Raw genomic sequence first — 21,706 nt, forward strand, 5'->3', positions numbered from 1 at the left:
GGGAAATGAGGAAGCTGGAGAAATCTGCATTCATCCCTTGTGGTTGGCAGGTTCCTAGGCGGAAGATGAGGCGCTCTTCCTCCAGGCGTCGTGTTGCCATGGTCTGGCGGTGGAGGATGCCAAGGACCTGCATGTCCTTGGTCCAGTGGGAGGGGGAGTTAAAGTGTTCAGCCACAGGGCGGTTGGGTTGGTTGGTGCAGGTGTCCCAGAGGTGTTCCCTGAAACATTCTGCAAGTAGGCCGCCTGTCTCCCCAATGTAGAGGAGGCCACATTGGGTGCGGTGGATGCAGTAAATGCTGTGTGTAGAGGTGCAGGTGAATTTGTGACGGATATGGAAGGATCCCTTGGGGTCTTGGAGGGAAGTGAGGGTGGAGGTGTGGGCACAAGTTTTGCATTTCTTGCGGTTGCAGGAGGAGCCTTATCTTCACCATGGACATCCAGTCCCGATACACCTCCATCCCCCAACACGAAGGCCTCAAAGCCCTCTGTTTCTTCCTTTCCCGCTGACCCAACCAGTACCCTTCCACTGACACCCTCCTTCGACTGACTGAACTGGTCCTCACTCTGAACAACTTCTCTTTCCAATCCTCCCACTTCCTCCAAACCAAAGGCGTAGCTATGGGCACCCGCATGGGCCTCAGCTATGCCTGCCTCTTCGTCGGATATGTGGAACAGTCCATCTTCTGCAGCTACACTGGCACCGCCTCCCCCATCGATGACTGTATCGGCGCTACCTCATGCCCCCACGAAGAGGTTGAACAGTTCATCCACTTTACTAACACCTTCCACCCCGACCTCAAATTTACCTGGACCGTCTCAGACTCCTCCCTTCCCTTCCTAGACCTTTCCATTTCTATCACGGGCGACCGACTCAACACGGACATTTACTATAAACCGACCGACTCCCACAGCTACCTAGATTGCACCTCCTCCCATCCTTCCCCCTGTAAAAACGCCATCCCACATTCCCAACTCCTTCGCCTCCGCTGCATCTGCTCCCAGGAGGACCAATTCCAATACCGAACAACCCAGATGTCTCCTTCTTCAAAGACCGCAATTTCCCCTCAGACGTGGTTGACGATGCTCTCCACCGCATCTCCTCCACTTCCTGCTCCTCCGGCCCTCCAATCGCCACCAGGACAGAACCCCACTGGTTCTCACCTACCACCCCACCAACTTCCAGCTACATCGTATCATCCTTCGTAATTTCCGCTACCTCCAAACAGACTCCACCATCAAGGATATATTGCCCTCCCCTCCCCTATCAGCGTTCGGAAAGACCACTCCCTCCGCGACTCCCTCGTCAGGTCCACAGCCCCCACCAACCTAACCTCCACTCCCGGCACCTTCCCCTGCAACCGCAAGAAATGCAAAACTTGCACCCACACCTTCCCCCTCACTTCCCTCCAAGGCCCTGACGGATCCTTCCATATCCGTCACAAATTCACCTGCACCTCCACACACATCATTTACTGCATCCGCTGCACCCAATGTGGCCTCCTCTACATTGGGGAGACAGGCCGCCTACTTGTTGAACGTTTCGGAGAACACCTCTGGGACACCGGCACCAACCAACCCAACCGCCCTGTGGCTGAACACTTTAACTCCCCCTCCCACTCCGCCAAGGACATGGAGGTCCTGGGACTCCTCCATCACCAGACCATGGCAACACGACGCCTGGAGGAAGAGCGCTTCATCTTCCACCTAGAAACCCTCCAACCACAAGGGATGAATGCAGATTTCTCCAGCTTCCTCATTTCCCCTCCCCCCACCTTATCTCAGTCCCAACCCTCGGACTCAGCACCGCCTTCTTGACCTGCAATCTTTTTCCTGACCTCTCTGCCCTTCACCCTCACCTTAACCTCCTTCCATCTATCGCATTCCCAACGCCCCTCCCCCAAGTCTGTCCTCCCTACCTTTTATCTTAGCCTGCTTGGCATACCTTCCTCATTCCTGAAAAAGGGCTTATGCCCGAAATGTTGATTCCCCTGTTGCTTGGATGCTGCCTGACCTGCTGCGCTAAGTCCTTCTGCAGCCTCCTCAGTACTACCTGCCTGGCCACCTAACTTCGTATCATCGGCAAACTTCGCCAGAAAGCCCCCAGTCCCTTCATCCAGATCATTAATATATAAAGTGAACAGCTGCGGCCCCAACAATGAACCCTACGGGACACCACTTGTCATCGGCTACTGTTCCGAAAAAGAACCTTTTATCCCAACCCTTTGCCTCTGTCAGACAGCCAATCCTCAATCCATGCCAGTAGCTCACCTCGAACACCATGGACCCTCACCTTACTCAGCAGTCTCCCATGAGGCACCTTATCAAAGGCTTTGGAAGGCTCTATAGATAATATCCACTGGGTTTCCCTGGTCTAACATACTTGTTACCTCTTCAAAGAATTCTAACAGGTTTGTCAGGCACGATCTCCCCTTATTAAATGCATGCTGACTTGTTCTAATACGACCCTGCACTTCGAAGAATTTAGAAATCCCATCCTTAACAATGGATTCTAGAATTTTACCAACAACTGAGGTTAGGCTAATTAGTCTATAATTTTCAATCTTTTGTCTTGATTCCTTTCTTGAACAAGGGGGTTACAACAGCAATTTTCCAATCATTTCGGACTCTCCCTGACTCTGGTGCCTTTTGAAAGATCACAACCAATGCCTCTGCTATTTCCTCAGCCACCACCCTCAAAATCTAGGATGTAGTCCATCGGGGCCAGAAGATTTATCAATTTTTAGACCTTCTGGCTTTTCTAGCACTTTCTCTTTTGTAATGGCTACCATACTCAACTCTGCTTCCTGACTCTCCTTAATTGTTGGGATATTACTCCTGTCTTCCACTGTGAAGACTGACACAAAGTACTGATCAAGTTCTTCAGCTTTTTCCTTATCTCCCATCTCTAGCCTTCCTGCATGAATTTGGAACGGCCCAAAGTCTACTTCTGCCTCTCGTTAATTTCTTATTTGTTGAAAGAAACTTTTACTATCATTTCTAATATTACTGGCTAGCCTACGTCCATATTTGACCCTTGCCTTCCTTATTTCTCTCTTTGTTATCCTCCGTTTGATTTTGTAGTCTTTCTAAACTTCTGATTTTCCAGTGCTCTTGGCCACTTCATAGGCTCTCTCTTTTTCTTTGATACATTTCCTGACTTCCTTTATCAGCCATGGCTGTCTAATCCCTCCCCAGATAATCTTTTCTTTTGGGATGAATCTCTGTACTGTGTCCTCTGTTACACCCAGAAATATCTGCCAATGTTGCTCTACTGTCTTCCCCGCTAGGCTCTATTTGCAGTCAATTTTCGTCAATTCCTCTCTCATGCCCCTGTAATTACCTTTATTTAACTGTAACACCATTACATAAAATTTTGACTTCTCTCTTTCAAACTGCAGACTGAACTCTGCCATATTATGGTAGCTGCCTCCTCAGAGTTCCCTTACTTTAAGGTCTTTTATAAAGACTGGCTCATTACATAGCACTAAGTCCAGAATAGCCTACTTCTTTGTGGGTTCCATCACAAGCTGTTCCAAAAAGCCATCCTATAAGCCTTCCATGAATTCCCTTTCTTTGGATCCAACGGCAACATTATTCACCCAGTTCACGTGCATATTGAAGTTCCCCAATGATTACAGTGACCTTGCCTTTCTGACATGCCCTATCTATTTCCCGGTACATCTTGCGCCCCTGGTCCTGACCACTGTTAGGTCGTCTGTACATAACTCCCATTATGGTATTTTTGCCTTTGTGGTTGCTCAACTCCACCCACATAGACTCCACATCATCTGACCCCATGCCATTCAGTGCCATAGATTTAATTTCATTCTTAACTAACAAGGCAACCTTGCCCCCTCTGCCCACCTCCCTGTCTTTTCACTCAGTTATAAATCCTTGGATGTTTAACTGCCAGTTCTGAAGTCCCTGCAATTATGTCTCTGTGATACCTACCACATCATAATCATTCATGATGATTTGTGCCGGTAATTCATCTACTTTGTTACAAATACTACGAGCATTCAGGTAAAGTGCTTTAGTCTGCCTTGAACTTAAACCCTGCATACATGCTAATCTGCTGCTTATGTTTCTACCTGACTCCATACACCCTGTCGCTTTCCCTTTCCCTCCCCACCCCGACTTACAAGTTTAAAATCCTCAATTTTTCAAACAGTGGTAGTTTATAGATGCAATGAATTGCCAGAAGTAGTGGTAGATACAGGTACAGTTACAACGTTAAAAGGTACTTGGACAGGTATTTGAATAGGAAAGGGTTAGAGGGCAATGGGCCAAATGCAGGCAAATGGGATTTGTTTAATTTAGGAAATACGGGTCCATGTGGACGAGTTGGATTGAAGTGTGTTTCTGTACTGGAAGATTCTATAACATGATGGAGGATATTCTCAATATGAATGTGAACTGTGTCTCCACAAGGACTATGTGGTGGTCACTCTTACTGATACTATCATGGACAATGCATGTGCAGCCAACAGATTGGTAAGGATGAAGTCAAGTATGTTTTTCCCTTTTCTTGTTTCTCTCACCAAATGCCACAACCCAATCTAACGCAATGTCCTTTAGGACCTGACCAGCTCATTCAGTAGTGCTAGTGCCAAGCCACTTTTGATGGTGGACACTGAAATCCCCAAACCCAGAATTTATTTTGGGCCCTTACCACCCTCAGTACTTCCTCCAAGTGTTGCTCAACATGTAGTAGCATTAATTCTTCAGGAGGAGGAGTGTGGTTAGTGATATTCAGTAGGATATTTACTTGTCCACATTTAACCTGAAGCCATGGGACTTCATTGTGTCTGGAGTTAATGTTAAGGACTCGCAGAGTAACTCCCTTCTGACTGTATACCTGTAGCCACATTACTTGTAGTACTGCTCTTCCTCACTTTCCTACAACCATTACATTCTACCTGCACCATGTCTCATTCTATCTCCTCCTCCTTTTCTAAATTATTTAAACTGTCACATCTTTACACCACAGTCTGCCACAAGCACCTTAAAACCTCCAAGGTTGTCACTGACTTTCATCTTGCAGAGAAAAGTTGCACTGAACATGCAGTAGGTGGCTAATGTTCTTCTACATCCCTTTCCATTCTGAAGTTGATGGGTATTAGTGAGTTTTGAGGAGATTTGTAGTTCAGGTTGAGGTTCTGGATGTAAGTTTGCTTACTGAGCTGGAAAACAAACCTTCCAGCTCAGTGAGCAAACCTACATCCATTGATGGGTATATGTTACAGGTGGGTGTATAAGAAAAATTACAACCTTGGTGAGTTCATTGTTAACTGAGACATCACTCAGGATTTCTTCACACCATAATCCTCCTTTTTCCTTCCTTCTTCTAAAGTACCTATGATCTGACAGAGGTTGACATTACGCTGACAGTTGGAATAGGCTACATGGCTAATTGGAATAGCTCAAATTAGCATTCTGGAACATAGGTGGTTTCCACCTTCGAGCTGACTGGTGTTTTCAGTGTTACAACATTCCTGCTGCTCTGATAGTTTAACTGGAATAAAGACATAACAGAGGACTGGCGTAGGATGAATGAAAAATGTTTGCTACTTGGATACTGGAATAGACCTATGTTGTGTGCTCCCTACAACTATAAGCAAATTAGATATTAAAATAGTAGAATCTGCTTCCGTTCAGAAGGATGCCAGCATGATAATGGGAAGTTCTGAAGGCAACTTTGACCTCATTCTCTAGCATCTTGGTCCCCACAAAGTGAGAGAAGGCTTGCACTCTCATTCTGCTTTGGGCAAGTGATGTAGGTCTAGCTGACAGTGAACTGCTCAATATCACTTGCAGCGTACTGAAAGATGCCTAAGACATCAAGGCAACAATCTCAATGACTTTTCAAAAAAAAAGAATGTGGACACTGTTGGTTACTGCCCACCCCTGATTGCTCTACAGAAGGTGGCAGGGGGCTGTCTTCTGCAATTGGCTGCAGTCCATTAGGTGTTGAGGTATCCATTAGGGATGGAGTTCCAGGATTTTGAAACAGTGACAGTAAATGGGATGTTATGTGATTTGGTTGGAATCTGTGGGTGCTGGTGCTCTCATATCTACTGCTGCTGTTCTTCTAGGTGATAGATGTGACATTTGGAAGATGTTGTTGAAGGAGTCTGAGTTTGTTACTTGAGGGCTCATAGACAGTGTTGTCCAAACCAGGTTTAAGGCTCCAGCCATGGTTGCTTTAGGAAGCTTCTTATTGAAGTTGGGCTAATAAGTGCTCTCAGCAAATATGTTTCTAAGCATTCAGTCTTCTACACACTGGTCTTTACCCTTTCCTCCCAGCTGCTCCTGTTCTTGTCTGGTTTCTTTGCTGCTTCTCCTGCTGTCACTTACCAAAGGCAGACCTAGCAGACTACCATGACTGGAAGATAACATGTTTCACTAAAGACAAAAGTAGTCACTACCAAAAAAAAACTGTCAGCAAAAATAAGAATCAAATTACTACTGGAAGAGGAACTTGCAACCTTTCAATGCCAACATCCCTCCTCAAAACTTAACCAGCAGCAAATAAGAATAAACCAGTAACTACACGTGTATGGGATGGATTCACCTCTTAAGTAGCATCCTTGCATGGTTCTTAATACCTAAGACCATCACGATATTTTGGGCAGGTGCACTGCAGGCTGTCAGGTTTTAGGGTTGAACAATTTCACGAAGGGGTCTTTGCATCAACATAGGACCCTCTTAAGTTTGATTGGTGTTTCTAATTCCTTTGGTACATTTTCCGAATGCTCATAGGAAGCCTGATTCAATATAGCAAACGATGCACTTTCAGCACAGAATTTAGGCTTGCCTCCTACTATGTTCGGTCCATATATGTACCTTTTACTCAGACTGTCAAATATCTAGGCAAGTATGTTTTACCATTTTATTGGTTGGTCCTAAAATCAGTTTATAAATTTTGAAGCTTTTGAATTGTACATCACTGCTTCCACTCCACATTGCCGCAGAAGACTGGCCACGTAATTAAAAACAGCCATTCATTCTCCAGGTGTTTCATATGTCAAGTGAGAAAATGTTTGAGAGACGATTTATGCAATTTGGATCATTGGTTTTGCTTCGTTAAGGAATTATTATATACTGACCCTTAGTGGAGGCATGAAAATCCATTAAAGGGGTCTGAATAATAAGCTCTGCCTCCATATTTGCAAACCAACCAGCATAACATGATTTAACACTATTTGATAAGGGTGCAGGAGTAATAGAACCATATAATTGATATCAGAATAACAGAGATAATGTATTTTTACTTTTAGTATTTGTTCTAATTGGTACCTACCCCGATGCCAAAAGATCACTGACTGGGTTCCAGGCACAAATGAATACTTCAGATTCATGACCTCTTAAGACTGTGGATTTGTTTGAAGGAATTTCAACATCTCCATCTATTTCCATGGCATCAGAATGATTATCTGCAAAGAATCATTTAATTTTTCAGTTAAGGGAGATTAGATTAATGTAAAATCACATTGCTTTGAAAAGACCCAGTCACAATAAAGTGTATAATTTTAGTCACAGGAAAAGGTATGCTGTCTTGCATTATTCAAGATGTAGTTTATAAAATTTAATTTTAATATTTTCCCTTACTAAGGCTCAGAGTGTCTATCTAGTGAGCAGGTGAAGCATAAGGGTTTAACCATTGAAGGGGCTACATATGCTGAGCCACCTGAACACAACTGAAATAAAGACACTAGAATTAGACTCAGAATCAAGATGCTAAGAAAAAGAAAGCTTGCTTTTGGTCACTCCTACCGCTATCATTCTGTAACTGCAACTGAAGTTTGAACTGCAGATGGTTTTGATATCCCCTTGGTTGAATGACTTGCCAAGTGTCACTATCCAGCTTCACATTAATAGCTGGGATAGTAGCTGACACCTGGTCTCGTGAAGCTGAACCTTGGAAACAAATCAACACAGAGATATAAAGAGATTGTATAAGTACAATAAGGGCAAAACGGCAATTAGGCAGGGAATAGGGCCCCTTAAAGATCAACGAGGCAGTCTATGTGTGGAGCCACAGGAGATAGTAGCAATACTAAATGAATATTTATCAGAATTTACTGTGCAGATAGACATGGAAGGTATGGAACTTGGGAAAATAAATAGTGATGTCTTCAAAACAGTCCACATTACAGAAGTGGTGCTAGAGGTCTTAAAATGTATAAAAGTAGATATATTCCCGGGACCTAATTAAGTGTATCCCAGTGCATTGGGGAAGCTAGGGAAGAAATTGTAGGGCCCTTAGAAGAGGCGTTTGTATCATCTACAGTCACAGGTGAGGTGGTAAAAGACTAGACAGTGGTTAATATTGGGCCTTTTTGTTTTAAGAAAGGCTGCAAGGAAAAGCCAAGATTTACATGCAATTGGAGAGACAAAGACTGCTTCGGGATAGTCGTCATGGCTTTGCGCATGGGAAATCACATCTCACAAACTTGAATCTTTTTTGAGGATGTCACCAAGTGGATAGGTAAGAGAAGAATGGTAGGCATTGTCTTCATTAGCTTTAGCAAGCCCTTTGACAATGTTGTACATGGTAGACTGGTTAGTAAAGTTCAATCAAATGGCATCCATGGAGAGCTAGCCAATTGGATACAAAATACTGAGAGTGGTGGTAGAGGGTTGTTTCTCAGACTGGAGGCCTGTGACTTAGTCTTCTGCAAGGTTCGGTGCTGGGCCCACTATTCTTTGTCATTTGAATAAACAATTTGGATGAGAATATAGGAACAGAGTGAGTTTGTGTATGACATCAAAATTGGTGGTATAATGTACATGAAGAAAGCCATCTAAAAGTACGACAGGATCTTGATCAGCTGAGCCAGTGGGCCAAGCGATGACAGATGGAGTTTAATTTAGATAAATGTGAGGTGTTGCATTTTGGTAAGACAAACCAGAGCAGGGCTTACACACTTAATGGTAGTGCCCTGAGGACTGTTGTCGAAGAGAGACACTTAGGGGCTCAGGTACATAGTTCCTTGAAAATGATGGCTCAGGTAGGGTGCTGAAGGAGGCATTTGGCATATTTGCTTTCATTGGTCAGGGTATTGCGTATAGGTGTTGGGATGTCATGCTGCAGCTATGTAAGACACTGATGATGCTACTTTTGGAATACAGTGTACAGTTCTAGTCGCCCTGCTATAGGAAGGATATTATTACATTGGAAAGGGTGCAGAAAAGATTTACAAGGATGTAATAGGGAATGGAGGGTGGGAGTTATAAGAAGAAGCGGAATGGGTTGGGACGTTTTTATCCGGAGTGTAGGAGGTTGAGGGGTGACCCGATAGAGGTTTATAAAATCATTGTGGGCACAGATAAAATAAATAGCAAAAATCTTTTCCCTAACACTGGAAAGTTCAAAACTAGGGGGCATATTTTTAAGGTGAGAGGAGAAACATTTAAAAAGGACATGAAAGGTAATTTGTTTTTTACATAGTGTTGTTAGTGTGTGGCATGAACTGTCAGAGGAAATGGTGGATGTAGATACAATACTTAAAAGACATTTGGACAGATACATGAATAGGAAAGGTTTAGAGTGACATGGGCCAAATGCAGACAAATGGGACTAGATTAGTTTGGGACACTTGGTCAGCATGGGTGAGTTGGATCAAAGAGTCTGTATGACTCTGACTTTATTTGGCAAGATACAGATCTTCTTCCAAATAGATCTATGCATTTATAGGACAGAATTATGTGTAATAGAATCACAGTGGTTGTGAGTACAGGAAGAGGCCATGTGACTCATTGCGGCAAAAGTAGATGCTGAAGATTAGAGTCAAGATTAGAGTGATGCTGGACAAGCACAGCAGCTCAGGCAGCATCCGAGGAACAGGAGAATCAATGTTTCAGGCGAAAGCCCTTCGTCAAAAATCAGGATTCCTGATGAAGGGCTTTTGCCCGATACGTCTGTTTTCCTGCTCCTTGGATGCCGCCTGAACTGCTATGCATTTCCAGCACCACTCTAATCTTGACATGTGACTCATTGCATCTGTCCAAGCATGAGCAGCTCAGTAAATCCTGTGACACTACCCCAACCACCCTAATCTTAACCCTGCAAAGTTTCTGTATTCAGGTGGCCATCCAAAATCCTTTTGAAAGCCATTATTGAATATGTTTTCACCACATAACCAGGTGCTGCATTAAATGTTTTTCCCTTTGTGAAATGTCTAGAATTTGGTATATTTCTGAACTTTGAATTTTAAAAGCAAGATGAGCGTCAAATTGAGTTGGTTAAAGTGATGACGCTGTACATGATGAAGTATTTCACCCATCTTTAAATACAGTGAATACTTTGTGGGTTGTATAAATGTAGGATGATAGAATATCTACAGTGCAGAAAAAGCTTATTTAGCCCATAGAGTCTGCATTAGCACTGCAAAGCACATTCCACCCAGACACACCACTCACCCTATCCCTGTAACCCTGCATTTACCATGGTTAACCCACCCAGACTGCGCTTCCTGGACACAATGGGGCAATTTAATATGGTTAATCCACATAACCTGCACATCTTTGGACTCTGGGAGGAAACCAGAGCAGTTAGCAGACATAAACATAAGCAGATGCCAAACTGATTACTCATCTGGAAGGTACAGACTGCTGGCTGGGGAGAAAAGGAAGGTGACATATTGATGACACACTAAATTTTGTAAAGTGATTCACACTTGCCCAGTTTTTGAGAAATACAGATAAGAAAATTTCCTAAATATCAACAGAATATATCACTACTTTGTAATTAGCAATTAGAACAAACAAATGCATAAGGATGTGTGTTTTTATCTAAAACATAAATAGTATAAGTTTTACTTGTAAATTTGCAAGAAATTTCAACATTCAGTTTTTAAGTTTGTTAAAATATAATCCCTAGCTATTACATATTGAAATATTGCATCTCAGTTTTAATACTGGATATTCTGTTTTTAGGTGAAAAAGCAATATAATACAATGCTTACTTGTAATGGTGTGTGCCCCATTTTCCTCCCCATTAACAGTGGCTTCTCCATTCTTTGGTGTTGGCTGCTGTGGAGCTGAAGATGCAGTTGCTGCTTGCTGCTGTTGAGCTAGTTTATCTCTGAATGCTTGCTGTCGACTCTGTACAACATCAGGCATCACAGCATCGATTAGAGACAGTGACTCAATTGGCCTTCCATCAAACACCGTGCCATCCTAAGAAGGAAAGAGTGGGTACCAGCACATTTTAAAAATGAATCAATGAAACAGGATGTCAACAAAACCATACACATACACAAATCTTACACATCATAGTACTAAAGAGCAAATCTCTTGCCTATGTTATTTTTGGATATGCAGCTGACACAAAATTGTGACTTGGTGGAACAGCATCCACAAGTGATACTTTTATTGAATAAAACAGCACATAAGATAATTACAATAGGGTTTTGCTGAAAATTTGACATTAATAAATGACATCCAAACCTTGACATGAGTTTCAAACATAGCGCTGTCCAACATGACTGACATCATAGCTATATTACTATGTATGGGTTTTCTTAAATTTTGACTTTTTTTTTTTACTTATGTAGCAGAATTTAAATGAGCATTTACTTCCTGGAAACCCAACCAAATATTTAGTTAATTCGTAGCAACGTGCAGGGATTAAAAAATGAGCTTGGATTTATTTTAGCTTCTTGGCTTTATTTATGTGCTCTTACATGATCCATCTTGAGTTCAGAAGATAGCAGAATAACACTTAACTGTGACTTAGCCTTTAACATATTATATGACTGCAATAATGTCTATCTTTTCAAGTAGAACAAAATAGCAATGACTGTTATTTTAAACAGCAACATACAGTATGTTCTTCTTTGTCAGTTTCATCTTCCTCATCATCCATAGAAGATCTCTGTTCTAACTATCTGTCTGAGCACTGAGAAATGCTATTGATATAAATGACAGCAACCAAGCTATTTAAATAACTGTCTCTAAACCTCCAAGAAAAGCTACAAACAATATAGAAACTCTGTAATACAATTCTTGAGTTGGCTCGATTGTAGCTCACTTATGCTTAATAGAAGCTACGTACATTGGAACAATGGGTTCATCGTGCATTCTCCATGTCAATTTGTTAATCTGTCAGAGCCCTTTTCTCTCGTATAAATTGTTGCTCCCTTTGAAATTTGGCATTCTTGCATGCCTGTGTATTAAAATAGAATAGCTCTAAAGATTCTAATCAGAGGAAATGTAATCAAAATGAATGACAGTGTTCATGCTCTGAAGTTGGTGCACTTAAATGTTGAATCCTGAAGGCTATAAAGTGCACACACAAAAAAAATTAGGTGGTGTTCTTTCTTAAAGATCATTCCCTCTCCCTATTAACACCTTTTTTTCATCTTAATGTCTCTTTTACTGCAATTAGCATCCATTTGTCTTTTACTCTGGGCAGCCTCACTTTCTGTTTCACTTGCTCCTCCTTCCTCTATTGTCAACAGCATAAAAACAATGTTCCAGCCTCCTTCAGTTCGTATCAGGCTCAGATCAGAGTTCTGCAGCAAACTCAAAACATGAATTGTGTCTCTCTCTCCTTGGATGCTGCCAGACCTGCTGAGATTTGCTTACATGTTCTGCTTTTCCACAGGTTTTTAGTCACTTATACCAACAATGACAGAATTGAAGAAATCAATATCATGCTACAGCTTGGAAATATGCACTTTTCTGGCTACAAATTGGTTCATGCTATTTGTTGAGACAGGGATCATGATTTGCTAAGTCCCTGATGCCTGTTGAAGTAGAGGTAGGTTTGATGCTGCCACCTCATTTAAATGTTTGCAGTGTTGCGCTATGGTTGGTATGGGGGTTGGCTCCCGGCTAGCAGACAGACAAAACAATATACAGTTTACTTATACCAGCTAGCTTTCAGTTCTTAGAAAGATCTTCCAGCCTGCAACTTGGTTTGTCAGTCTCTGAATGCTTTTTGTCTTCTACCATGAAGGCAGATATAAAGTATTTATTTCATATCTCTGTCATTTTTCTTATTCGGCATTATAACTTCACTTGCTTATCAATAACCTCTCATTTACTATTGTGAACCTCTTGGCTTTTGATATGCTTTTCTAAACATTTTTTTCATGTCTAACAGTTTAAGTGACAGATCCTATTTTCTCTTTTATCATCTTTTTGCTCATTCATTGCTTTTGCCCGAAACGTCGATTTTACTGCAAGTTTTGGGGCGTCAAGGTGTGAGTTACTTCAAGGTGTGAGTTACTTGAGTTCATGACCCTTAGCCTCTGACCTGATCTTGTAGCTGCAGTACTTATGTAGCTAGCCCTGCCGAGTTTTCAGTCAATGGCAACCCTCTGGTTGTTGTTTATGAACTGTCATATCTTTTAATTACATTTCCCGATTTACCATGTTAACAGATCCCTTAAACATATATCACTTGTTCGGATTGATGATCCTAGCTTTGGATTAAACACTTAGCTCTGGAAGGTAATATAAGATTCAAACATTATGGTCACTTTCTTCCCTAGAGGTTCCATTACTAAACATTATTAATTAATTCTGCCTCACTGCACAATGTTAGATTTAAAATAGCCTGCTCCCTCGTTGATTTTTTGACACATGATCTAGAAAACTATTTTGAACGTATTACAGGATCTCTCCCTCCACACTACTACACCAAATGTGCTGATGTCTGTGTGAAAATTAAAGCACCCACAATGACTCTGTTATCCTTGTTATATCCTTCTCAAGGATATAACAAGGCGGCACGGTGGCACAGTGGTTAGCACTGCTGCCTCACAGCGCCAGAGATCCGGGTTCAATTCCCGCCTCAGGCGACTGACTGTGTGGAGTTTGCACGTTCTCCCCGTGTCTGCGTGGGTTTCCTCCGGGTACTCCGGTTTCCTCCCACCATCCAAAGATGTGCAGGGTCAGGTGAATTGGCCATACTAAATTGCCCGTAGTGTTAGGTAAGGGGTAAATGTAGGAGTATGGGTGGGTTTCGCTTCGGCGGGTCGGTGTGGACTTGTTGGGCCGAAGGGCCTGTTTCCACACTGTACTGTAATCAAATCTAAATTTCATGATTTATATTCTAGACAAAGCTAACTACTTTTAGGTTCATAAACTACTCCCACTACTGTCATTTGCTTCTTGTTTTTCCTTCGTTCCAATCAAACTGATTCTATAATTTGATTTTCTTTTCTCTCCATTGTCTTTATGCTATCTTTTAATATCAAGGCAACCCTACCTGGTTTTTAATTTTGCAATCTTTTTCCAGAAGTTCAAAGATGTGCAGGTCAGGTGAATTGGCCATGTTAAATTGCCCATAGTGTTAGGTGCATTAGTCAGGGATGAATGTAGGCAAATGGGCCTGGGTGGGTTGCTCTTCAGAGGGTCGGTGTGAACTTGTTGGGCGGAAGGGCCTGTTTCCACAATGTAGGGAATCTAATCAGAAGTCAAGTCTCCTGAAATATTTAGTTTCCAACCTTGATCACTCCATGAATTCAGCAAAGATCCTTAAACAGCATCTTCCAAATCTATGATAATTTCATCCAGAAGAAGGGCAGCAGATACATGGGAACACAACTATCTGCAAGATGCCCTCCAAGTCACTTACTTTCTTGACTTGGAAATATATTGCTGTTCCTTCACTGTTGCAGTGTCAAAATGCTGGCATTCCCTCTGTAAGGGCATATGTTGATATATGAAGATAGACTGCAGTGGTTCAAGAAGGCAGCTCACCACCATCTTCTCAAGGGCAACTAGGGACAAGCAATAAATGCTGGCCAGATTGTAATACCCACGAGTGAATAAAAAAAACATTTACCATAAGTATTAGAATGAAGAGACTAATTTTGCTATAAAATGTTTGCACATTCAAATGTGTTGCAATGTTCTTCCCTGATGTCACCCATGTCAGCAAATGTCTCATTACCATTGCCAAGCTCTATGCCCTACTGACCCAGTCTGCTTGTTTTTACCTAAATTGTGACTCTTACCTACAACTTCAAAATTTCTCTTATTGCTTTTGACTTGATCCTTTCTTGGAATTACAATCCCACCATCAGTTTAAATGTTTGAGTTCTGGATTACTTAAAAACAAAAATTGCCAGTGTGCCTGCAGTTTCCATAGATACACACTGAAGTAGTGCAGCATGTAATGAGAGTGCAATCATTACCATTTATTATATCTAAATTCTCAGAATTTTCACTCCCACGCCATTCAAACCTACCAGCTTCTAGAGGAACAGACTTCTAAACCTGGTTTGTAAAATTTCATTAAGTCCTAGACGCCAGCTTTCAACATTGCCATTTTGTGGATAATTATTGCTGCAGTGGGTTAAATAATGAATTTAACCTCACTCTGATGCTTGCTCTTTACTGTCAACTTTTCCTTACACCTCACCATCCTGTGTACCAACCAACAAAAATTAAAACTGCAAGGTTCCACTTTAGTTTTCATGAGGAGCCAATGTGCAATGCAAAATAATTTTCAGACTATAAACTATAATTATAAATAAATTAACCATGAGCTTTCTGTGATAATATTCTGTTGCTAAAATATGTTTAGAAGATATTCTGACATAAAATGTGCAAAAATAAAAACATGCATGAAAGTAGAAGTGATTTAACAGACATTATGATAACATTTAAATTAGAACAGATTGGTCATTTATGCATATACTTGTAAGGAGCTCAACACCCGTTTCAGGTAGGTACCATAAATATATGTTAAATTCAAGATTGTTATGGAAAAGGTCAAGGATGGGTCTGAAATAAAAGATCTAAACTAGGTGAAGGGCAATTTTAATAAGATATGATTTGGCCAGACTGGACTGGGAGCAGACATTTTTAGATAACTATGTCAGAGCAGTGGGCACATTCAAGAAGGAAACAGGAAGCGTACAGAATCAACAAGTTCAAATACAGACAAAAGGCACGACCAACAAATCTAGCAAACCCTGGATAGCAAGGGATATACATGATAAAGAGAAAAATGGAAGCTTATTAGAGGTGTTGAGTGCTCAAAACAGGAGTACAAAATGTTCAATGGGAATAAAGGGGTACAAAAGAAAAATAGGATTTTCCTTTATTTTACCTCCTAATTATTTTACAGGTACACTAAGGGTAAGATGATTATTTGGGAAGGAGTAGGCCCATTGAGGACCACAATGGTGATTTGTGTGCAAAACCATAGGTAGGGTTTTAAATGAATGCTTTGTGTCAGTGTTCACTAACGAGGGGGACATTGTGTGTAGAAATCAGGGAGACTGTGATATACTTAAAGAAATCAACATAGACAGAGGGTAGGTTCTGATTGGTCTGTTAGGGCAATAGAGTCAAAAACCCTCACAGCACTTAAGAAATATTTGGATGTATAGTTGTAATGCTCAGGCATAGGAAACTGTGGGTCAAGTCCTGGAAAATGGGATTAGAATAGTTAGGTAGTTGTCTTTGACTGGCACAGACTCAATGGATCAAAAGATTATTTTCTGTGCTGGAAGCCTCTTAGAGAGTTAAAATTTCTTCTGTGGAGTTCCATAATTGAAATGCCCCTACTGACATCCTGAAAATTCCTAAAGGTACTGCCTACAAATGAAATTAGTTCTACTGGCAACGTTTGATAAATATCAGCTTTTACAGTCTTTTGCTTTCCCTTTAATGCACTAAAAGTGGCCTGAGTAAGGAAGCTGTTGCAGAAGACTTTGAAACAAGGTGACACATGTTTTTCAGGTTCTAACTAGGTACATAAGTTTATAATACAACTAGTAAAAATTATGCATTCCTTACAAGCTGAAAGTGTGCCACTGGATTACTGGCACAGGCAAAAATAAAAGTCTGTTCTTAAATCTACAATTTCTACTTACTGTTTTGTATATACAATTACAGGGCTTGAAGCCTATTTGAGGGTCTGCGTTAAAACATTGCCTTGCTTTGAATGCATCTAGTGTGATCTCACTGCATTCAGGAAAACCTGGTCTTCATGCAGCACACCCAGCAATCCTTGAAAGGGATATACAAATGTATGATATAGGAGTAGAGGTAAACCAATCTGCTCTCGAGCTTGCTTCAGGCCATTCTTAAAAAGGTATGTTTTCACAAAATGTTTCAATGTGGTGATTGCTTCTAAAACCACAGCAATCACACAGTTTGTGCCTCTCTAAATGGCCCTTTTGTTTGCCTTCCTTTCTGGTTGCCCCCAGCAAATGCATTTCCAGAAACATCCCTTGCCTCACCCACAATGATTATTTTCCCTTTCCTTTAAGCAGTTATCCAAGACTTGCCAATGAAATAACATCCAAAATTCCAAACCACCTGGAGGTAGTGAAAGATTTGAGAATAACTTGGTGCGATGATGCTAAATTGAAACTCTTACATCCTCACCACCTCATTATATAAGATCTGGATGACAAGGTCCATCAGTGACCTTTTCAATGCATCACCAATTATGGCCCTTAAGTCATAGAGCCATAGAGTTATACAGCACAGAAACAGAGCCATCGGTCCAACTCTTCTGTGCCCTACCAGATATCTCAATAGTCAGTTAGTGCCCATTTAAAGGCCTCAACTCTCATTTCCCCAATCTCCTGCCTTTGATGGATGAGTAAAGTAGCTAGCTTCTCAACTAGGAAATCGGGGTTACCTGCCTTCAATTGCTTGAGTCTGGGGGGGTAATTGGAGATATAGATGGGGACAAAGGTCTGGCCTTTGAGAGCCAAACCCCTGCCCTTGCCTAAACCCCCTGACTCTACTTTGCCTGTGACCCACCACTCTGCCACGAGTATAGAAAGTTCCTACCTTCTTGGAACTCTCTCCCAAGGAGTAGGCTTGGACCAATAGAGTTTAGGAATGAGAAGCTCTAATTAGTCTGTAATCTCTGGAGATCTGGATCACTAGTGTTAAGGTCTGTGATTTGTCGGAAATTTTATCCACTTGCCAGCTCTTAATGAATTGATTAGCAAGTGATCGAATGGATTTGGCTGTGGGCATGGCAAGTTAGTTACTGCCAAACATGCTTGCACTAATGGTGACAGAAAACTGGAAACTTCCACCCAAGGATTCTGAAGCATCCATGGCTGCATCTATCAAACGGATTCCAGGTTGCTGACTCGTGACCACCTTTAAATCTGACAGATTTGTAATTTTTCTTTGATTACTAGGTTGTTGCCAAGACTTATTTCGAGTCTGCACTGGGTGCAGTGAAAATTATGCATCTAATTTCATAGTTATTGGTCAACTGCTAATATAGCACTTAGAGTCAGAGTCACAATGATACACGGCACAGAAGCAGACCCTTCAGTTCAATTCTGTCAGACAGACATCCCACTTAAATCTAGTCCCATTTAGTAGCATTCAGCCCATATTTCTCTAAGTTCTTCCTGTTCATATACCCATCCAGGTGCCTTTCAAATGTTGTAATTGTACCATTCTCCACCACTTTCTCTGGCAGCTTATTCCATACACGCAACATCCTCTGCATGAAAAGGTAACCCTTAGGTCCCTTTTAAATCTTTCCTCTCTCAGCTTAAACCTATGCCTTCTAGTTTAGGAGAACCCACCCGGGGGAAAATACCTTGTCTATTTACCCTATCCATGCCCCTCATGATTTCATAAACCTCTATCAGGTCACCCCTCAGCCTCTAATGCTGCAGGGAAAAAAGCCCCAGCGTATTCAGCCTCTCCCTTTAGCTTAAACCCTGGCAACATCCTTGTAAATCTTTTCTGAATCCTTTCAGGTTTCACAATATCTTTCCTATAGCAGGGAGACCAAAACTGCACGCAGTATTCCAAAAGTGCCCCAACCAATGTCCTGTACAGCCACAACACGCCTTTCAACTCCTATACTCTACGCACTGACCAATAAAGGAAAGCATACTTAATGCCTTCTTCACCATCATTTCTACCTGCTTAACCTCTGAGATATGAGACCCCACTACTGAAGGATTGGCATTCAAGTGTTTATAACATGAACAGACTGGCATTGGGATACTGACAACAGAAAAATGCAAATCCCAGAATTCAACAGCACTAAAGGCAAGATGTAGGAATGTTTATTTGATATGCAATTGAAATCACTCATCACTGCTTACACTGTATTCCTGAAGAACATCTGCTGTAACTTTACATCTGTGTTGCAGATAGGAATTGCACGAAATACTGAACAAAGTGTAAAGAAATGTGAAAATATACATAAAGATACTGTATGCCATGACAGATTAAGTAAGTGTTTCAGCATTGTGAGAGTCAGCCGCTTGGCGGTACTTGCAGAGACCTGTTGTTGAGAGTGGGTAGGGTTAGGAAGAATATATTTATGCATTATGATGTAATTAATTCATACATGGTGAATTTGTGTATATCGATATCAGCATTTGCTAAAAAAGATATACCTGCCTTACTTGCAGATTGAGAATTATCCAAAAGTAGTAGCCAAGCAGCAAAATGCAATAAATACATTTGTGTGCTTTCTGGTTCTATAAAGATTGGCAGAGCCTCAGAAGCTCAGATTAGAAACTTTATGCCCAATTCCAATTAGTGACAGTAAGAAAGCAATGTATAAGTAATCAAGATCCCACTCCCCTTTATTCCATTTCTTAGACATTTAATCTACAACTTTAAAAAAAAGTTAAGTATCACTTTTGCCATCCATATAAATGCAGATTTAGACATATCTGATCCTATAATAAGGCCTTTCAAAATGTTTACAACAGTGTACAATTAAAGTTCCTTCTAGTCCCTGAATAAAACAAAAAGTACTGGAAAATCTCAGCAGGTGTGGCAGCATCTGTGGAGAGAGAAACAGAGTTAGCATGTCAAGCCTGGTATGACTTTTTTATTCCATATTAGACTCAAAACATTAACTCTCTTTCTCCCTCCAGACCTAACTTTCTCCAGTACTTTGTTTTTAGTTAGATTAGGTTGGATTCCCTACAGTATGGAAACAGGCCCTTTCGCCCAACAAGTCCACACCCACCCAGTCCCATTCCCCTACATTTTCCCCTGAGTAATGTACTTAACACTATGAGCAATTTAGCATGGCCAGTTCACCTGATTGTGGGAGAAACCAGAGCACCAGGAGGAAACCCACGCACACATGACGAGAATGTTTGTGTGGAGTCTGCACAGTCACCCAAGGTGGGAATTGAACCTGGGTCCCTGACACTGTGAGACAGCAGTGCTAACCACTGAGCCACCGTGCCATCCCTCCAGCATGTGCAGAACTTTGTCTGAATTGTTCTTACTAATTTTACTTATAATTTGGTTTTCTCTTTTTGAAAATATTAAAACAAATCCAAAATTATGGAGAGAGTCTTATTAACTAGATGTATTAATTGCTTCAGTAGTTTCATTGGGAAGTAAACAAAGTTTCCAGGAAATTTCCATCAAGCAAGACAGCAATCAACATGAGAAATAAAAATGATACATATTAAAAACCCAAGATTATGCACAACAACTTCAACTTCTTTACATTGTAAGGCTTTGCTGACCAATATTATTCACAAAACAATTTAAGAATCATATTTTTTGCCTAATTTTGAAGTTCTGTAGACTAATATATATCATGGGAGCCATTGAATTTGATTTTTTTTTAGTGAATAGGTGGTAAAGCAATGATAACAATGTTGTAACTGTAGTTAATGTTGAATAATTGCAATAAATTTAAAAAACTATCTCGTGGGATGATTTGGACCTATAATATTCAATGAGTCTAATTTTCCCAATTTATCATAAGATGTAGCAGCTCAGTGACTTATTAGGCAAATGTTTCACATGGATTAGCACTGAGCAACTAAAGTCTAAGAGGTCCCCAACTTTGATCTTGGGTCTTAATTAGCAGTCTCAGATTAGCAGTTTCAGGAACAGAACTGATCCAACTGCTTCAGTCAAGTGAGGGAAAATAATATATCAGACTCTTACTGATGATAGTTATCCACTGAAAAGCATATCGTTTCTGAGCCACAAGTTTCTGAGTTCACGTTCCAATTCAGCACTTGAGTAACAAAATAAAGATTGATACTCCAGTGTGGTACTGAGGGGCACTACAGTTTTGGAGGGGTTTCCTTCATATGAGTTAGTTAACCAAGACCCCTTATTTCTGAAACAGAAATTGCTGGAAAAACTCAGGACTGGCAGCATCTGTGGAGAGAAATAAGAGTTAATGTTGTAAATCCAATAACCCTTCTTCAGAACTCTTATTTCTGTTGGGTAGATGTAAAAGGTCCTCTGGCTCAACCTTGAAAAAGAGTGGGGGATTTATCCATGTCTTGCCAATATTTACCCCTCAATCAACATCACATACCAAACGACTATATATTATTGGTTTTGGGAGTTTGCTGTGAACAAATTGGTGGCCACCTATCTTACATTACAACAGAGAGTGAACTTCAAACAATTCATCACTGGTGGTAAAGTGCTTTGAGATACTGGGTGGTCAGGAAGAATGTTATACATATGCAAGGTATTTTCTTGTTGTTATCAAGTGAGAACAGGATCTCTTTCGGCTGTGCAATATTCATGGTAAACTGCCCAATGGCACAGTGCCAGGTCTTGTGAAATATGGCTATTTGGTGAATTCTCAGAAAGTTACATCACTAGTGGAACATGACCCCAATGCCCCGAGAAAAGGTGCATAAACTCAGTATGGGGTGGGGACGGGAAAGAGAAGAGAGAATTAAAAGCAGTTTTAACAGCTACAAGACATGGAACTTAAGCAACCATTTTAAATACAGAG

The 21,706-nt window shown here is 41.1% G+C and overlaps 1 protein-coding gene across 5 annotated transcripts in view; it reads right to left on the bottom strand.

Annotated features, from left to right (window-relative positions):
* Positions 1–21,706, bottom strand: part of LOC122550838 (F-box-like/WD repeat-containing protein TBL1X) — a 399,066-nt gene that overhangs the window by 39,579 nt on the left and 337,781 nt on the right. For all 5 annotated transcript variants that reach the window (XM_043692158.1, XM_043692156.1, XM_043692157.1 and 2 more), the window contains 2 exons: positions 10,971–11,184; positions 7,304–7,436 (listed from right to left, as the gene is read on the bottom strand). In XM_043692158.1, coding sequence (XP_043548093.1) covers positions 7,304–7,436; positions 10,971–11,184 — 347 coding nt within the window. The remainder of the gene's footprint in view (positions 1–7,303; positions 7,437–10,970; positions 11,185–21,706) is intronic.

The sequence above is a fragment of the Chiloscyllium plagiosum genome, chromosome 6 (assembly GCF_004010195.1).
Source record: "Chiloscyllium plagiosum isolate BGI_BamShark_2017 chromosome 6, ASM401019v2, whole genome shotgun sequence".
Classification (NCBI taxonomy): domain Eukaryota; kingdom Metazoa; phylum Chordata; class Chondrichthyes; order Orectolobiformes; family Hemiscylliidae; genus Chiloscyllium; species Chiloscyllium plagiosum.